This window comes from Eleginops maclovinus, chromosome 2 (genome assembly GCF_036324505.1).
Source record: "Eleginops maclovinus isolate JMC-PN-2008 ecotype Puerto Natales chromosome 2, JC_Emac_rtc_rv5, whole genome shotgun sequence".
Classification (NCBI taxonomy): Eukaryota; Metazoa; Chordata; class Actinopteri; order Perciformes; family Eleginopidae; genus Eleginops; species Eleginops maclovinus.
This window is the reverse complement of record NC_086350.1, coordinates 24535140-24555343: the sequence shown is the minus strand read 5'-3', so window position 1 is coordinate 24555343 and position 20204 is coordinate 24535140. Positions and strand designations below refer to the sequence as shown.

The 20204-nt window shown below is 39.6% G+C and overlaps 1 protein-coding gene across 1 annotated transcript in view; it reads left to right on the top strand.

The window, feature by feature from the left end:
• mical2b (microtubule associated monooxygenase, calponin and LIM domain containing 2b) overlaps positions 1-20204 on the top strand; it is a 65855-nt gene that overhangs the window by 23565 nt on the left and 22086 nt on the right. The window contains 17 exon segments of the mRNA XM_063907343.1: positions 1398-1605; positions 4530-4646; positions 5280-5381; positions 6438-6593; positions 6732-6832; positions 8274-8531; positions 8608-8723; positions 9489-9615; positions 10146-10236; positions 13127-13274; positions 14279-14393; positions 14395-14455; positions 14458-14475; positions 17737-17831; positions 18398-18466; positions 18571-18696; positions 19820-20020. Of these exon segments, the coding sequence (XP_063763413.1) occupies positions 1398-1605; positions 4530-4646; positions 5280-5381; positions 6438-6593; positions 6732-6832; positions 8274-8531; positions 8608-8723; positions 9489-9615; positions 10146-10236; positions 13127-13274; positions 14279-14393; positions 14395-14455; positions 14458-14475; positions 17737-17831; positions 18398-18466; positions 18571-18696; positions 19820-20020 (2109 nt within the window).

Sequence of the window (20204 nt, the reverse complement as noted above, 5' to 3'; positions counted from 1 at the left end):
TATCACTTCATGTTAATGATCATGAGCCTCTGCGTGACAACGGAGTCGGATTGACAGGTAGCTACGGAGTAGTATAATGAGTGCTTTAGACTTGTGCTAGACGCCATGTTGAAGTTGACCTGTCAGCTGTCAATGCTTCTGTGTGCATTTGTGTATTATGAGACTGATCTGACCCCATACAGGTGCATCCATAGGCGTTTTTCACTCATTACTCACAGTTCCGTCAACAATGAGAGTATTGTAAAGTGTTGTATCTTCAACACTCTAAATCTATCTAACTATATCTCAATTCTCAATGTTTGTCTATCACTTTTCTTCAATCGCCATTTTTTATACTTACTACTAATAAATATTATTATATAAACCATCGTATCTACGGTTTTACTCGGTCTATTTGGATGAAACAAAGCCTGGCATAGAGTTTCAAGCCAGTAATTTCGACAGAAGCAGCCTGCAATGTTGTCCGGACTGTTGTTTTTATGCAGCGCCGGCATGAACAGTTCAAGGGATCTGATCACGCCGGCGTGACGGTCGACTCTTAAGGGTTAAAGAGGCCCTATTATGCTTTTTGGGTTTTACTTGTTTCACAATCGCGGTTCTATTGGCTAGTGTTCCAACACATTGTACTTTATTTGGTGAGGGGCGGGAAATCTCTAAGAGGTTGCCGGCCAGTTAACCAATCAGAGCAGACTGGGCTCTTGTTTCAGACAGAGGGTGAAAAGAGGTGCTGCAGCACAGGCAGTACCGAGGAAAATAAAGCATGGAGACATGTCCCAGTATAGGCACAAGATACAAATATGAACCTTGAAATGAGCCCTTCAATAACATAACATGCGGATCATTACCTGTTTGTTCTAATTATATTTTGCTATAAGATTAATTTAGAATAAGAAAAGGTATTTGAGATGAAAACAGCCTTTAATTGGGATTCATTTATTTTATTTTTTATCTACATTCAATGCCCACAAACTCCAAAACCAATTCCTATTTAGAATATGGAGTGTAGCTCCTATCAAAGCAATTACAATGAGTTCGCTCACAACGGAAACCCCATCAATTGATGACTGATACGATAATATACTGTATAAGAAGTATTTGTAATGGAAAGAATCAGCTTCTCTAACAGGCTTCAGGAGAATACATTTTAGGAAGCTTGGAAAAAAGTGATGCATTATAATTCCTAATGATGGCCTTCATAAAGAATCAAATATATAAATATGAATTAGTGCAGCTTTATAAATAATCCTTAAGACGATTAAGGGGAAAGGCAAAGGCTGGTATTCCATCTTACGCTTCTTAATTGTGTTCATTAAGGTCAGATAGGTCAGACTGAAACATTCCTACCATCTTGTCCTTAACATCCCCCCATTCGACCATCTTCTGCCTTCTTCATTCAGTGCCTGGTCATCGGCGGCGGTCCGTGTGGTCTGCGGACGGCCATCGAGCTGGCCCTGTTGGGCTGTAAGGTGGTGGTGATCGAGAAGAGGGATACCTTCTCCAGGAACAACGTGCTCCACCTCTGGCCCTACACCATCCACGACCTCAGGGGCCTTGGAGCCAAGAAGTTCTATGGAAAGTTCTGCGCCGGCTCCATCGACCACATCAGTGAGTGTCTTTCTCTCTCAGCTACTCTGGTTCTTTATTAATCCATCCATCATGAGGCAATGACAGCGAAGTAGGGGAAGCTGACTAAAGGTTAACTTTCAAACCTGTCTCTTTTTTCCTCATGTTTTCCTTGGGAGTAAGAGCTTTTTTTTTGTTAGGACAAATAGTTTTAGTGAAAAAATTCCAGGAAATATTAATCCTTTTTTTTATAACTTGGCATACTGACGAACCCATAAAAGATTTTGTATGACTGTAGTTCTCTCAATTGTAATAGAACATAATCTAAGGAATGGAAGCAAGCAATATAATTTGTATATAATTCAATCATCTGGAAAATGTAATAACATTTATTTAGGTCAGTGGTTTACAGATTGCAGGGGGGTTACCTAGAAAGATTAAGCATTGCAATATATTCCCACACAAAAAGACATTTTAAAATCAATTTTCATAAGCCTAGTGTCCCACCTCCAAAACCACCAAAGCTTTTGAAAGACAATCAAGCTCAGGTGTCTCGTTAAAAGCTGTAGTCTTAACAAAAGATGTGAAACTGAGTCTTCAATATAATTATCTTTCAGTGACAATAAGTGTAAAAGTCAAATGCAAATGAATTGGTATTAATGGTGCGTTCTACAAGTGATTTTCATTTAAAGATCAGTTGGTTTGAATATGAATATAAAGGGTTTAGCACAAGAAAAAATGTAGGCAAACCATTACAGATGAGTGAGGGGGTTCTTATAGAATGGAGACCAGCTCAAGGGGAACACCAGACAATAAAGGTTGGGAACCACTGCTTTAGGTGACACTTTCCATCAAAGATAATCATAATTACATGAAAAAATCACAATCTTACCTAAAACTTTAGTTTGGAGACTATAAAACCAACTTCCTGATTTAAAAGAGATTACATTCAAATGACCTAATACCAAAAATGACCACAGGTAACTACCTAAATTATGCTCTCAATATTTGCCATTTTGCATTTCAGGGCTGGTATTTGTCTATTGTGTGACCTGTGAGAAGATATTTACCTCAGCTTAGTCTCTTCAGTCTCTATCTGCCTAGTGGGATGTTTCCATTGTACGTCATCTCCAGCTTATGTGACTGTGTCATTTATTAATAACTCGTCCGAAAGATAAGCTCCTCTGATTATCAGCCAATAGCAGTCACTTCTTCTCATCCATAAGTTCAGCCATGTCATACTGCAGCTGGGGAAGCATCTGCTACGGTATTCTGAATATAAAGAAGTTCACTTCTGTGTAATCCAACATGTGCCACACTTTGTTTTAATCTTAATGATGGGCGTCAGGAGGGTTCCACTAAAGTCGAATTAATTATATATTCCAATAAACATGTAATATAGTTTACACATACCTTTTCAAACCTCCACATTTCTTAGCTTTTGATGAATAAAAGGGAAAATCCACTTCATGTCTACTCACTAAATATACATTACCTACGGCCAAAATGATCGTCAATAATTTGATCAATATTGAGGTCATGGTTATTAATAATGATTATCCGTAGGTGTGACATAATATTTGTATTGCACTTTCACTTTTAAATAAATACGTTAAAAGTTTCAATATTGCTTTTGATGTATTGCAAAATGAAAAATGACTGGAATAACTAAAGAACAATTCAACTTTAATTTAGCATTTTTAGGGTAAATGCACCAATCTGTGCGCTTTGAGATTGAGGTTAGGGTCTGCATTAGGAGGATAGACAATATTGTGCTGTTAAACTCATTTCTGTCATTTAGTATATGACTGAATATCATGCATTGATCCGGTAAACTGTATCAGGTTATTATTTTTAAGTAGATCCCGTATCAAATAGAGTAACCGTTTTTACTTTTTCTCGTTGATTACTTTCTTCTTTTGTGTGTCGCTGTAAAATTAACCGTTTCTAATATCAAGCCCCCAATACCAGCCAGATTTGACCTAAGGTACAGATTATAGACAACCATTTTCAACTTCAATACTGAAAAATAAAATAACTTTAAATCACTGAATTCAGTTAGAAATATAAAGTATATACATAAACATGTTAGAATAAGGAACATTTAGTTCATACATCTCCTGAAGAAAGATTTAAATATTAACAGTCCAGAAGCAGATAACATGGACAACTGTACAGTTTTTGAAAGCTGTAAAGCCATGATAAACACACTATAATATGTGGGGGGGCCACGTTCTGTATTTAAAGCTACACCCTGCTCAGTGCTATAACAGTTGTAGTTAAATGTAACTACTCAGCTCAAACTGGGGTATTTATAGCTTTGTGAGGAGATTACAGCAGGTAGAACCTGTGGCATATGGTGCAGTATGTCAGTAGGAATAGAGGTAGCTAACGAAAGCACACATTTGCCCTGCTGCTGCCCATATACCACCAATCAGTCATATTTAAATGATATAGCCCAAATATTACAAATTAAACATTTGTCTCCGATCACTTTACAGTTTACAGCATACACCCCCCTCTGTCCGTAGACCCCATCAGTGCACGAGGGGAAACACCAGAGAGAAATGTATCGAAAACAAATATCCCATGAACTGCTCTGTTTTTGTTCATACAGTTAAAGAGCTATACATTTTTCTTTTTTAGGCGTCATATACACATATACTTAATTAGAACAATCACATAGGCAATTTTTATGAAAGAATATACAAAAGTCTAAACCCTAGAATTCATAGACAGAAATAAAGGAAAGAAGGCCCGGCTCTAAAAATCAATGGGCTCCTATTATGTTTTGGGGGGTTTTCCATCTCCTGTTGTTGTTATATAGGTTTTTGTGCAGGCAAATGTTTTGCAAAGGCTAAAATGCCTATTTGTATGTGTGCACCTACAGTTAGTGCTAACCTTGAGTTGAGTGCTTTTTGGTTGTACTATACCAGCGTGTGTGTATTGATGTGTTTCCACTGCAGGTATCCGCCAGCTCCAGCTGATGCTCCTAAAAGTGAGTCTGATTCTGGGAGTGGAAATCCATGTCAACGTTGAGTTTGTCAAGCTTGTGGAGCCACCAGCAGAGCAGGCTGAGGACGGTGAGTCTGCGTGTGTGTGTGTGTGTGTGTGTGTGTGTGTGTGTGTGTGTGTGTGTGCTGTTATCGGTATGTGAAAGGGTCACGAGTGGCGGTGACACAGGGACTCTCCTGCATATCAGCCAGTCTATAAATGGAAAGCAATACATATGTTAAAGTGATCACAAGGTTTCTTAGAGAGGAGGCATTTGCACTGGCAGGGTTTATAGCAAACTCTGTGGAAAAAAGCCTAATGATAGAGTCTGCTGGTAGCTACATTTTTGTGGTATTTTGAGTGTCCTAAATATGGGGTATGGGGACGTTTTTAATTATTTAAAGCACCATGGAACACAGTGAAAACAGTGGTCTACCAAGAATAATAAGCAATACACTGTTGCTGCTATACAGCAGTTAAGGAATCCCCACAAAAACCTTATGTGGTCCCAAAAACATCCTACCACAAGAAACCCTATAGAGTTCAGAGTATATTATAACTGTCCTCCAGTTTTCAAAGACCTTTGCCCCAGCCTCGTATCATCTGACTCTCCTTTAGACACAAGATATTTACTCACACTCTCTTTAGATAATGTGAATGTGATGTTAGACCATATAATCCATTTGAAGTGGGCCCAAATGCTTTGCTGTATTCCTCCTCAGGTCCTGGTTGGCGCGCAGAGGTCCGGCCCTCCAGCCATCCTTTGTCGGACTTTGATTTTGATGTGGTGATTGGAGCTGACGGACGCAAAAACACATTGGAAGGTAAGCAAGAAGGAAAGAACTCACAACAGGAGTTGGTGTTAATTATGGTGATTGATCTGGCTCAAAAAAACTTCTGAGAGAAAAGTTGCAGTTGAACAATCTTTAAAGGTCAGGAAGCTTTCTCACTGAGTGAAATTACCAGGAAGTGCCTAGGCTTTTGCAATTATCTAGATCACAAGAAAGGAGCTTCAATGCTTCCTTTGTTATCTCCTTTAGCATAGGATATACCCGACCATCCTTTGCCCAAGGAAAGGAAATAATGCTGTCCCAGAAGGCCTTGCGGCAACACATAAAGTGACTAAGATTGTGTCCCCTTATGGAAACAACCAGTCGTGTCGTCAAACGAAAAATAAAATCCATCCACTGAAAATTGTAGTTTTCGTAGTTGGATTATTTTAGCAACGCAGTGTATTTTTTAGGGGCCGTATACGTCGATGTTTTTGTGTGTGCTCATTTCCATTGTTTTCAATCGAGATGCGTGCTCATAATGGAAGCTGCAAAGTGCCTTATATTCAGGGCGTGGCCAGGCCCAACCAGGGCGCCCAGAGTTGCAAATACTTCGACTTTTGGAATGGAGCAGGACACACCGCTTGTCATGTGACGAGAAAGAGCCAATCCCAGTCGAGAGATATCTTTAGTTCTGTAAACATAAGTGGGCAAAAAATATAGGGGGCCTTATTCTACTCTGTTATTCTACACATATTTCCATAACCCAATGACATTTCTCATGGATGCTGAGGAAAGCGGTTGGGAAAAGGGGGTCTAGTTTTAAAATACATTGAAGTGGAGGCCTAGTAGTTTGTATGTGGGTGCTATGTTAGTTTACTCTTGGAAAGTTGTTTATGTTATTTGTAATTTGTGTAACTCTGTCCAAGTTTGTGTGATAAATGTGATGCGTTAGGGTAAGGATCAAATTAGGGTTGGGATTAGGGTTGTCATTAAATCTCATGGTTGCATTTGGTTTGGATCAGCCTATTAATCTGTGTGTGCTTGTTGCTTGTGTCTGGTCCTCAATTTTTCCTCTTCATGGTTCATTTTTCCTTCCCCTCCCGGCAGGTTTTGGTCGCAAAGAGTTTCGAGGGAAGTTGGCGATCGCCATCACGGCTAACTTTGTCAACAGGAACACTACGGCAGAGGCCAAAGTGGAGGAGATCAGTGGTGTGGCCTTCATCTTCAACCAGAAGTTCTTTCTGGAACTCAGGGAGGAGACAGGTGAAAAAAAATCTACCACCAGCAACCCATTTACTCTGTTTGAGTTGTACACAATGCTGGCCTGTCTGTTTGTTGCTCCCACTCTTAGGCCTTTTTACAGCCTTTAAAGTAGTGTTTGTTTTTCTGCTCCTGTTTCAGGAATTGACCTGGAGAACATAGTTTACTACAGAGACCACACCCACTACTTTGTCATGACGGCGAAAAAGCAGAGTCTGCTGGACAAAGGGGTCATCATAAATGTGAGTTTACAATAAGTTTGGAATAATTTAAAAGGGTTTACATGTTGGTCTTCATCGCCCCCTGTGGTTGGCTGTTAGCTTAGGAAATGCATTTTAAATGGTAACAGATTATTTTCGTATCTTTGTGGGAATCTGAAATCATTACCGCGATATGAATCTGATTATTTATGCACCCCAATCAAAACGCATTACTATAAGCAACATCTTCTAAATAACTCTGAACCACGTCTCTGATATGGAAGCTAGGTAGCGCCTTGAATCACAGTATGTCATTTCAAATACCTTAATGAGGTCGATGGGTCCGATAGCATGCAAGATTAGTCATGGACAGATAGAGATGCACACACATGCACATCTTTACTCAATACATGGTCTCCTGGCCGAGATAATGATAAACCAAATAAGGAGGTACCAGTCCATAGAGTCACATCTAATGATAAATATTGGCAACTCTTATGAAAATAATAATAGAGCCTGAAACACACACTGAGAGGCCAGAAATACACACAAATCCTATATTTAAAACCTAGAGGCTGAGAGTCAACTTCTTAGGGGTTGACAGGAATGAGTGTGTTTACCAGGGTAGTTTGGCAGTGCGGCCTGCACAGTGGATTATAACGAAACAGGCTCTAATTAGAAACTTGCTCTCCTTTTTGTGTATGGGAACACACACACACACACACACACACACACACACACACACACACACACACACACACACACACACACACACACCTGCCTTGCTGTTCACTTAGTGTTTTCCATCTCAATTACATTTTGTCAGATTTTTCATGATAGTTCTAGAAAAATATCAACTATGTCTCTGTCCAACCGGCCATGCTGCTCCTGAGGACATTTTCTTTTGTTGGATAAGATGCATCATGTCAACACCTTGCGATGACATCATACTAAATACATCCCCAAATTGGTTCAAGGATGTAACTACGGTTGGACAAAGGTTCCTTCCAAACTTCCTGTGCCATTATTGGACCACGGCCATCTTAAATCACAGCCTTCATTTAGAATCTAACCGTCATGAAAAGATTTGTATTTAAGATCTAAATTTTAGATCTTAAATACAAATCTTTTCATGACGGTATATCAGGTGAGTGGAGTAAAGTGCGGAGGGGCAATGGTTCGCCTTGCTTGGACCATGAGCATTTTCTTATTTAACCTTCATATTGATCTTTATTAATAATATGTTAAGTTTGTTTCTGCTCACCATACAGGGCAGTTAAAAGGAATTCTCGCTTACGTGTTATTATAGCGTTTATTTTGACAGGTCTGTTTACACATCCAGTAGACTAATTGATTTGGAGTCATTCTGGATGCTGGGCAGAATGAAAAGCCCCTTGAGGCAGAGTGGAATGTTGTGATATTTGGGCTTATAATTACAATATTCAATAAAAGGATTGGATGATTTTCCCTTGTCGAAACACAGGACTACATAGAAACGGAGCGGCTGCTGAGTCTTGACAATGTCAACCAGGAAGCGTTACTCTCCTATGCCCGTGAGGCAGCAGACTTCGGCACAAACTACCAGCTTCCATCCCTTGACTTCGCCATCAACCACTACGGGCAGCCGGATGTTGCCATGTTTGACTTCACCAGCATGTACGCCTCGGAAAACGCCGCCCTGATCAGAAAGAAACACGGACACCAGCTGCTGGTCGCTCTGGTGGGAGACAGTCTGCTGGAGGTACGAGGCGGCAGTGACTGTTGTCAGAGTTGTTTGATACTCTAGCTTATGCTGACGTCATGTTCTCTGGTTTCAGCCCTTCTGGCCGATGGGAACAGGTTGTGCTCGGGGTTTCCTGGCAGCATTCGACTGTGCCTGGATGGTGAGGGGCTGGGCACAGGGCAGGAGTCCCCTGGAGATCCTGGCTGAGAGGTATGTGGGGTTAAGTTCAACATCCTGCAGTTGTCACTTGTCAGGGTGTAATGTGGAGGCAGTGCAAGGTGGACCCAAAAGCAGGACGAAGGTTTAAACCGAAAATACCTTTAATTGCAGGTCAGGGCAGGGTAAGGTAAAACTGAACAGGACTTTCACAGTCAACAAACAAGGATCTTACACACACTAATAGAAAACTGTAAACAGTAAAAGAAAAAAAAACACCACAATCTTTAGTTTTTACTCTGATGGTCATTCATTTAATGTGACGTCATCAGCCATTCGGCCATCTTTGAAGGATACCAAAGAACGCGTCCTGCTGACTTAACATCACCCAGAGCGTAGCATCATTAACCCTTTTCAATTAAAGGCCGTGTCCGCCCCGTAATGCACCACGATTTCCCATTCCCTACACTGAAACATTTAAATTCAGGCGGCCATCGAAGTTTACACTTCTTTCTTCTACTGTCTCTATGATCTTTGCTTCTAATCAACCATGCCAGCTTTGAAGGGAACCATGACTTCTCTTTGGGTATTTCATGTCACACTGTAACCTTGTAATCACCAGCCAAAAAGTAGAATGTCAGTAATCAAAGGGAAGTCTGGATATGTCATGTTGATGTACCAGTGATGTATGTTTCATGTTAAACGTCATTGTTTACAGTTGTAAATGTACATTTTGGGGGTTTTTGGTTGGCCTCAGCATTTGCTGTCTTTAAACAGATTGTTGCAGCGTAGTTCTGAAGGTTATATATTGTTCTTCAGGGAGAGTATCTACCGCCTGCTGCCTCAGACCACCACAGAGAACATCAGTAAAAACTTTGAACAGTACGCTATTGACCCTGCCACCCGCTACCCCAACCTCAACTCCAGCTGTGTGCGCCCACACCAGGTCAGTCCTACACTTACTTAATATTCATAAACTTTATTTGTATGGTATGTTAGTATAGAAAATGCAGATGCCCTTGCACATAAAATCTGCATTTGTTTAAAGCCAGAAATGAAAGGAAAACCAAAGATTAAGAAACATGGATCTATTTTAATAATATTGGATTCAAATCTTTAATCTTATTTGATTGATAAAGAAAGATGTTCTATCATTGTGCATGCTGGATCTTGGAAGTGACTCGTATGTTTATAATTTAGCACATACCTAAAATAAAAGCTTCTGGGAACTAAAGCTCATACATGTTTTTTAACTGTTCTTTCTACAGATTCTGCATTGGGATCAACAGCTAGTACACATTTTTTTAAAGAAGTATATAGCAAAGTGTTTCCCGCTTTTGTGTTGGATTTGTGTCAACTGCAAATCCTTAAATCCCACTGTTTGCTTTTAAAAGTGTTTCTGTGATTGTGTTATCAACTTAAAATCATTTACAATCTCAAATCTTTCTCTATATATCCCCCATTTTGTTCTTTCAGGTGCGTCACCTGTTCATTGATGGCCAACAAGACTCATGTCGCGTGGAAAGAGGAGGACCCACACGTAGATCAGCAAACTTGTCCAAAAGAGGTGAGCTGCAAAATAGCCGTCTATTTTCCTTAAACCCCCAACCAATCAGTCTGTCATTTTTGACTGATACATTGAGTCTCATGGTGCGGGAAAATATGAGAAGGAAAATATATATCTCTGACGAATGAATGAGTCAGAATCGAGAACCACAAAGTATTTGGAAATGAAACCTACATAAAATGTTTATAGGGAAAGTATTATATTAGTTATTTTTGCTATGAAAACACACTGAAGACTATAGATGAATCAATGTTATTAGACAAAGTAGTGACAGTGAGGATTGCTGCCAACCGCTCACATGGGACTGTCTTCTAAAGCCCCCTGTCATGCTGCAGCGGTAATCTGATCCTCCCATGAGCCACCATTGACATGCAGCCCCATTAAAACTACATGAGAGATTACTTTACACTGACTCAGCAGGTCAACGACGCATGATAGCTTTAACAAAGGCTGTGCTATTTTAACATTCTGTATTTTCACCAACCCCAGTGAACTCCTGAAAGTATATGGACATTTTTGTAGTGCCATCTTAGTGAATGAGGGCAAGCTTTAGCCTTATCTCTGTCACACGCTAATACACTTGGTCATAGAATACATCCGGATAACATTACATTCACATGAGAGTCCAATACCCCACCTCCAACAGACATGTGCTGACCTGGTCTAATCTGCACCAGCAGGGTGGACAGTGGATGTATAAAGAGAACTGTACACAGAATTTAAGGCGGGGCCCATTTACATGTATTCTTATGAAAGATGCTCAGTGATGCATGAAGCCATAATGGCCTGACTCTCAGGACAAAAAAAAACGGATCTTCCCTGGGTCTTCCGGCAATCTTTGCAAAAAATTATACATTGATTTAGAGACGTCTCTTTCCCTATGTAAGTCAATGGGGAAAAGTATTTTTTGGTCCAATGGTTTCTCCCTTAGAGGTACAAATCATTGTGTAGTTAAACCACCCATTACTGATTTAAGGCTTATAGTTATGTGTCTGGCTGCCTGATGAATGGAATTCCAATATTTGCTTTCCTTTTAGCTCTGTTTATGTCTCCAGACAGAGAAAAGTATCTGGCTTTTCAGCCGATAATGCTGCTTGGTCGCTAACTTCATCGTGTTTCCTGTTTAATGCTGGTCAAGTACTATACAGTGGGTTAATCTGATCTTATACACAGGAAACGAACATGCATATTGCTGTTTCTTGAAAACAGTGAGGCTCCCAAGAAGTTGTGAGACTGTGTAACCAAAACATTCAGCTAAAAGACTATTTGATACACTTATCTTCAAACTGATCAGCTTACTAGCTGGATAAAGTTATTTTGTTTCCTTGATTTTAAATCAGTACAATTTGGAGAGATAAAATGTAGTATCATTGGTATAGCGAGGAAAAATATGCCATGTTGGCAGATACGTTGTCCTAGGGGAAGGATGTAAAGGATATGAGGAGGGGACCGTGTACTAAACCCTGGGGGACACCATGAAAGACTGGCAATGGAGGACTGGCAGTTTCTTTTGCAGATATATTGAGGTTATAGTTTTTGTGTTTAAAGTGTTTTGAGGAGGTGTTTATTAACTCATTTTGATGTTTCTAATATTTAATCCATCCCATTTTTATCAAAGAGGTGGGCTAAATATGAGAAACCCCCTTTAATACAACACGAAACAGCACTGCAAATTACAGCCTTAAGAAAAACCACAAAGTTAAATGAACCATGAGACAAATTTCCATTCCTTAACGTCACACACCAACTAAGAAATCCTGCCATGACATTACAGTTACGCATTTCCAAGCACATCAGAGCGATTGCTGCAGATCCTTTAAGTAGGCCAGTTAGTGCCCTGACCTGAATGTCTGCTCCGTTTGGGAATTTTCTGTCGAAGTTACTCTGCTTTGAGCATGGGAGTTGATCAAAATCTGTGAGTCACAAGGCTCAAGTGGAACCTAAAGGTTCAAATGCGGAATGATGCAATTACTGCTGTATGTGAAACTCACTGTTAACCAGTGGCGGCTGGCCAATAGAGGGCGCTAGGGCGCCGCCCCACCACTCACCTCTCACCACATTTCCTTGAATAAGACATAAAAAAATGAAATAAAAATGAAATAATAAAATAAAAATATTTTGAAATATATGTATATATTTTTTTAGATGTGCAAGATAAATATTTCATAGTTAATGATGAGTAAAGTTGTTTCGTTCGTTGACATTGTCTGATTGGTGACGTATTTCCGCCCTGGGGCGCAGGAATCTTTGCCCATAGACTCTCGTTAAAAGTTGTACATGCGCAGTAGCTCCTCTTCAATACAAGAGATAGGACGATGTTGGGGCGCACCTCTCCTGCGCCCCGAGCTGAATGCAGCTGGATTTGGCGGCGGGGCTGACGTCACAGCCTTCTGTCATAAAGTATGTGTATTGTCCATGTTATATGATATATGTTATTTAAATATATAGATATAGAGATATATCTAGAGATAGATAGAGAGATAGATAGATATTTATTATATATGTATATTGGCCATCTGTATAGTAATATAGCACATCTGTATATTTGTTCATACTACATCTGTTTATACTATGCCAACTATTCCCACCTTTTTATACTGCCCTTATCTTTACATAATCACTCTTAACTGCATATACTGTACATACTCTATATATCGCACTTGTTTCTCTTTGCACTTCTATCTATCTATCTATAATGTTGTTTTTGTTGTTTTCATTTATGTAAATACACTCGTTTGATACCTTAGTACATGTATGCATGCTTTTTTAAAATTTTTATACATTTTGGAGTTATAGCCCCCTCTGGAGGAAACTCCACCAGCCGCCACTGCTGTTAACCAGCCTGACAGGACATTTCTGACACTATTGTTGGTTTCATTGTACCGTGCAGAGTCCGAGGTGCATCCTGGCCGGCTGCTGACCTGGTGTCAGAAGCAGACTCAGGGCTACAGAGGAGTAAACATCACAGATCTTACCTCTTCCTGGCGGAACGGCCTGGCCCTGTGTGCGCTCATACACCGCCAGAGGCCTGAGCTCATGTAAGAACACACACAAAGGCACAATGAAAACACAGAACTCTTGGCAGTTAATCAGGCCTTGGAAGGCCTGTGAAGAGCCACCTGTCCAGACTGGCTTATTCTGAACTAATCAGCTAATAGTCATATAAGTTAGCATGACAAAAGAAAATTGCATTTTAGAAACACGAGTTGGTCAGTTAGGCTTTATTTTACCAGGAAATCTTATTAAGATAAGGATTTCTTTTGCAAGAGATAACTGAGAAGAAAAAAGAAAAACATAATGTATCATTCATAAAAATCTACACAACTAATAAAATCAATCACAATATAGTTAGAAATATAAGCTAGTAAAGACTCAGGCATGAGTGTCTCTAACCTATAGATAAAAGTCTATACAAAAACACATTCCTTCTGCCTACTTTAGTCATTCAGCAGTTTCCTCTTTTATTATCCTTCATCTTTTTAGCACCTCTTTTTGTGTATGTTTGCAAACATGCTGCTAACTTATATTTGTTTCCTTAAGAAAGCTACTTTCACTGTTCACGTTATCATAAACGGCAGAAAGCAAGATAATTCGACATATAAGCATTCCCTAGCGACCTTCCTCCTTTTCAAATAAGTGTAAAAATAATATGGATTATATATAAAAGTTTGGAATATTTCAAATATAAAGAAATCAAGGACTAAATACCAAGGAACTGAATAAGGATATATAAGTATAGACTATCACATAATTCTGTAATAAACTAGGATGGAAAGCGATGCTGCTTTTTTCTGGTGGGGTAAATTGAAATCTAAAGCCTACTCTTGCTGGTTACTCTAATTGTACCGACCCTAGCTTTAATATAGTCTTTGCATGAGATTGCTTTATAATTCTTCATCACTTACATCATCAAAATCAGTTACATAAACATCCCCTTTAATGTTGATCTTTTCCTCATGTGTCACTACACCATCTTCAGCGCCAGGAATATGGAGGATAAAAACCAGAACACTAACCATCACTCACCTTTGTTCTTCGTCAGTGACTTTGACTCTCTTAACGAGGAGGACATGGCAGGGAACAACCAACTGGCGTTTGACGTGGCTGAGCGAGAGTTTGGCATCCAGCCGGTGGCGAGAGGGAAGGAGATGGCTGCAGGCTGAACCTGACAAGCTGCTGATGGTTCTCTACCTCTCCAAGTTCTACGAGGCCTTCAGGAACTCCAAGAAAATAACAATGGTCAGTCTTATTGCTGCTCAGACTGTCAAAAGAGGGTCGAGCAACTTTGCATACGTTTGTATAGAGGTAGATTTGTCTCAATACTATTTGAGGGTGCTCTGTTCATATCTGCGTAGCATCTGTAGATGGTAGGGGCCAAAAAAGTCTATGGGGCTATCCTAACTAGATTGGACAAAGTTTACATACACTTAATTGCTGAGTAATTATTATTTCAAACTAAATTAAAATTGAAGTGCTTAGGGACTTACCCGTCGAATACATGAAACTAGCCTTAAGGATGAGTTTGCTGTAGCTTGAGGCAAAGTACAGCAAACTGAATTAATAAGCCAACTCAAACTGAAATATAAACGAAGGTGTTTTCTAGATCATATACAAAGAAACAGTAAACACTCACTGATATTCACTGTGTCACATTTACATACTAAAATAAAGATTGCAGCTACAAGCAGCTGGTTATTTAAAAGAATAAAATGCAGTAACTACACTGCTTGCTTTTACTTTGAAGTTATGAAACCAGTCCATCAGCAGGCCATCACTATGCTATCCGAAACTGGCCGAGTGATTGAAGTAGATTGAAGTCTCAAATTTAAAATGCAAATCCACAAAAGGCATTTGTATCCACAAATAGAGCCTGCATTCACAAATGTCTGATTGAAACTGCTAAATGTAAAATGCACAATTGACTTCCTTTACTTGGAAATACATTTGATGTACTTATGATTGAACATTTAGTTTTTTGTTTTGTTGTGCAGATCGGTTTTAAATGTGCAACATATTTTTAGATATATATTTAGGTGTTTTTACATTAACAGATACACCCTCATTGTTGATGTGTACACACAAATAGTATTTAGACAAATCTACCTCCATACTCTCTTGAAGGATTTCTATCTATACCAAGTTTCAGACTATTGAAAAAAGGGGAACATATGGTGTTTTATATGAAATAGTTCCAAAAATCGATGTGGCTTGGTAATACTTTTTTATGTGTATGTGGTCTACAGCAGTTTTCAGTCCCAGTTTGACTAAAAGGAAATGGCTAGTTTACAAATCCACTTCACTGTATGATACATGAATCTAGCCATCCAGAACAAGTAGGTGGGGAAGCACCCAGGGGAGTTATGCAGTGCACAGTTACATTTTTAAACTAACCACCCAAGAAAGCGCGTAACATTATACCTGACCAAAAATAACTGTGAATACAGAATGTCCTCAACCTTCATTCACTAACAGCGAGGGCGAAACAGTACTCAAAATATCAGTGTAAGTCACAGAATACTGCCTATTTACATTTTAAGAGATTACGGACCACTGGGGGTTGTAGCAGAGTGGTTCAATCCCCAGCTCAGGGTAAGACACTTAACCCAAGTTTCTTCTGCAGTCTATGATATTTAGTGCATGTAAATGGTCTGCAAAGGCTAAAATCCCCCCCTCTAAACTCATCCATTGTTCTCCTTTGTTTACTTTCTTAACATGATGACATCACTATAAAATACGCTTCTATTGGCTAGCATTCCAACACATTGTACGTGATAGGCTAAAGGGTGGGACATCTGTAAGCAGTTGACCAATCACAACAGAGCCGGCCAGCCATCCAATCAGAGCAGACTGGGCTCTGGTTTCAGACAGAGGGTGGAAAGAGGTGCCGCAGCACAGACAGTATGAGAAAAATAAAGAGCTTTTTGAACATTAAAGCATGGAAACATGTCCCAGTAGAGACAGAAAATACAGTTATGAACCTCAAACTTAGCGTAATATGTCCTCTTTAAAGTATGTGTAAGTTGCATCTGAGTAAAGCTTTAGCTAAACGACATGTAATGTAACTCTAATAAAATGTAAAGCAGCTAACAGAGGTCACAGTCAGTGTTCAGTACATTCTGTTAAAGTACAGATCCGGTTGTTTTTTACTTAACTGAGGCTCAGGGACTATTTTATCCAGTGTGTGAGCTAGGGTTGCACGTTATACAACCGTGGTCAGGTCAGTCCCTGCCAGAGACATGACTGGTATGTGCGCTATGTGTGTGGAAGCCGTCACTCTGCATAAGTCTGGAGGCCCTCAGCTCCTGTCACACCACATTTAATTTCAAATGCTTTAATGGTAATGTCCTGTGGACCTCTGTGTCACCTACACTGCTGTCACCACAGAGTAATACACACCTCTGAAAGGCGGGGGGTTCATTTATCTTCAGTGGAGCATTTTTATAGACTTTTAATATAATAAGACAATCCTGGTGAAATTGGTATTGCTGTTTCTGTGGATACAACCACTAGGAGCTGTGTCATCAACTATATAAAACTGTTTGATTGTTCTATGCAAAGATAGCTTAGGAGTAGATCATCAGATGTTATTTTGTAACTTCTCAATGTGAAAAATGTTCAGCATCCCAAAAAGGAAACCCTCCCTTTCAGCTCAGAGAACATAAATACCTCTGAGCATCTGGTCAGAGCCCTGGATTTAAATCAAGATTCATTCTTTCACTTAGACTGGTGAGGAAGAAACTCTAAGCAGTGGTTCAAGACGTACTCAGATATTGTTCATAGCAACAATTCATCCTAATACTCTCAGTCCTGCTTAACCCTCCGAATTCTGCACATTGTAACTGCACATATTTTATTATATTTTACCTTTTACGGGTATACCTATACTTCATCCATACTCAATACGAATAATGATATATTTTAATGTTATTATAATTTTCTTCAAACATTTTATCATTGTTTTTATGTTTATGTTTGCCCCAAAAACACCAAGACAAATCCCTTGTATCTGTTAACCTACTTGGCGATAAACCTGTTACAAATACATAGTAAAAATACTCAAAAAGTCCTGCGTTCAAAACCGCACTTAAATAAAGTAGCATAAACTGAAAATACTCAAGTTAAGTATCTCAAATGTGTATGTAAATATGATTACCTGAGTCTATGTACTAAAAGAACTGTTCTGGGAACGTGAAGATAAGCAAATCATAAAAATGTACCTTGTACCTTAACATGTTTCTTGGTTCCAACAATTTGCTTTATTTCTAACCTACCCTTTTTAAATTAAATGATCATGTCCAACCCCCTGCTTCAAGACATCCTCATTATTTTATTGGAAACCTTTCTAGATGCTTAATTTAAATGTAGATGTCAGTAGTATGTGATGTTAAAACATTTGAAGTACATTGTTATGAGCTTAATTTAAACCTATAAAGTATCCATCAAAATAAAGTAAATATCTATCTATTTCATCCATCTAATGTGACACTGTTTATATTCCAGGTTCAGGAAAACCAGAGGACATTAATGGGGAGTATCCAGCTAAAACCAACCACAGAGTGCTGAACCTGCCTCAGTCCAAGAAGAGGATGCCCAGGGTAAAGAAAAGACCGTCACATCTTCACTTCTTTTCTCTCTGTGTCACTCATCTTCTCTCTGTGTCACTCATCTTCTCTCTGTGTCACTCATCTTCTCTCTGTGTCACTCATCTTCTCTCTGTGTCACTCATCTGTTGCTCTCATTCAGCATTACAGTCGACCTCTCCCAACCCTGTTCATGGACTTTTCTCATTCTTTAACGTAGTCGTGCAGCAATGCCCTTTTTTTTTATAGGCCGCCCGGAAGTTAACATTGCATCAGCCTCGCATGACTTCAAGTCACCACAGCTAATCTAAAGGTGGCTAATGTTCGGCGTAGAACAAAAAGTGATATTTGGTTAACCACAGCCCTTTGTCAGGAATCTAAACACAAACAAAAGAGAAGAAAGCATTGACTCCAAGATGAGGACACTTTGAAGTGTTAAAATGCTAACTGAATTCCTGTTTTATCACATATACCTGCACCACTATACACTGTTCAATCACTCAACAGGATCAGATCAGCTAAAGTTAATATAGAGATAAAGCATGGTTGTAATGAACTTTTCTGTATTTTTTTTGTCACAGGATGATAAGAAACTGGAAGAGGATTCTGTCAACAAGAGGCAGCGAAAGGGAAACCACTACCTCACAGAGGTAGGTCAGATAGGAGACCTTAACATTTTAAAATTATGTATTTCAAATTGATCCCCTTCCTACTGTTCTCTCTATTCCCCTCTGTGACCTTGGCATGGCTTCAGCTTTCTGTTCACAGTGCGCCCCCTGCTGGTGAGGAGGGGGAGCTGCGGGAGAACAAGGTGCGCTCCATGGCAACGCAGCTGCAGGCCAAGTTTGAAGAGAACTCCTCCACAAAGAGCCGCAGCAAGGTGAGAGGAGACAGCTTGGATAAAAGGCGTGTTAGAAGGGAGGACTGTTTTTTACACGTTAACAATTGCTTTTGGTCTTTGTTTTTGGACTTATTTATTTGTTTCAGAGTTAGAGAATCTATGTTCCTTGTAGTAGGCTGATTTGCTTTAGTATGGAAGCAAAGAAAGCTTTTTCGATACAAACAACTGAATACCTTATGTTGACCAAAATGTATTCCCCTCTTTCAAATTAAATGACTCAATACTAACTTTTGTATCTTTTATCAATGTGCTCATCTACGCAATAATGTAGTCGCCACATCCCAACTACACCCACTGTATTCATTGTGTTGGTTAAAAATGTTAGTCAATGGATTTTGATAAGCATCATTTAAGCTGTGGACACTGTAGACATAACCCACCACTTTTTGAAAGTACAATTTGTTAAAAATGTTTGGAAAAATAGAGTGCACCCAGAAATGTAACAGAATTATGTTCAATCTCATGTCTGTTCACACTTGGTGGGTCTATATCTGAGACCCTAGTGCTGCAATTTGTAAATGTGACACATTTAATACTAGAAAACTTTGAATCCAAAATAGAATTGCAAACATCACTCTGCCACTTTGCAGCAGCGGGGCACAGGCACAGCACTACTTGTTAAGTAATACATTTTCCGTCAGCTGTCTGATTCTAAAAGTGCCTGTGCTGATCAGAAACTTTTACACACTCTTGACACAGATTCTTCTTGTTTAGTTTTACATTCTTTCCCGGGGAACATGACAAGCAGCCATGCTGGTGTGGGTAATTGAAAAGCGAAGCTGGGTCTTCAGGCATCTTAAGGTGTTGCTAATAATAGTAAGCCTACGTTACTAGTGTTTTACAAATAGGCGACGGAAACGTGTCCCCGGGCCAGACAGCTCAGTGGTCAAAGCTGGGGACCCATTACAGAGTCCACTGTACTTGGATTTGACTAGGCAATGTCTGTCTCCCTCTTTCTCCTCTGTATCTCTAGTAAAGGCACTCTCTGGCCCAACGTATGTATTTTCAATTTCAGTCTTAACTCAATCTCAGACTGTTTCCTTCTCTTGACCTACCTTTCCTTTCCTGTCTCCTTTTTCCTTTCCTCTCTTCCTTGCGTCAGTCTGATGAGATCCCATCCAACCCCTCTTCCTCTCCTCGTCTCTCTCCTTCCATCAGTCCACTTCCTCACTCAGAGGATAATTATAGTGAAGGGGAGGAAACGGAAGATGAGGACATGGATGAGAGGGAAAACCCCCGTTTCGCAAAGCCCAAAAATGTCCCCCTATCTCCTCCTCTGCCTCCCCCTCGCCCCAAGTGGCAGGTACGCCTCCTTCTGAGCACTGTTCAGTTTTCTGTTGTGAATGTGATTGTATGGGTTATGCTAATTCCTATCTTTTATTATATACATACCTTTATTCATTAATAATTATATATTGTTTGCTGTATTATTTAATCAAATGTTTAGCTAGGTAATTAGCTTACTCTTACTCCTAATCTTAGCTGTA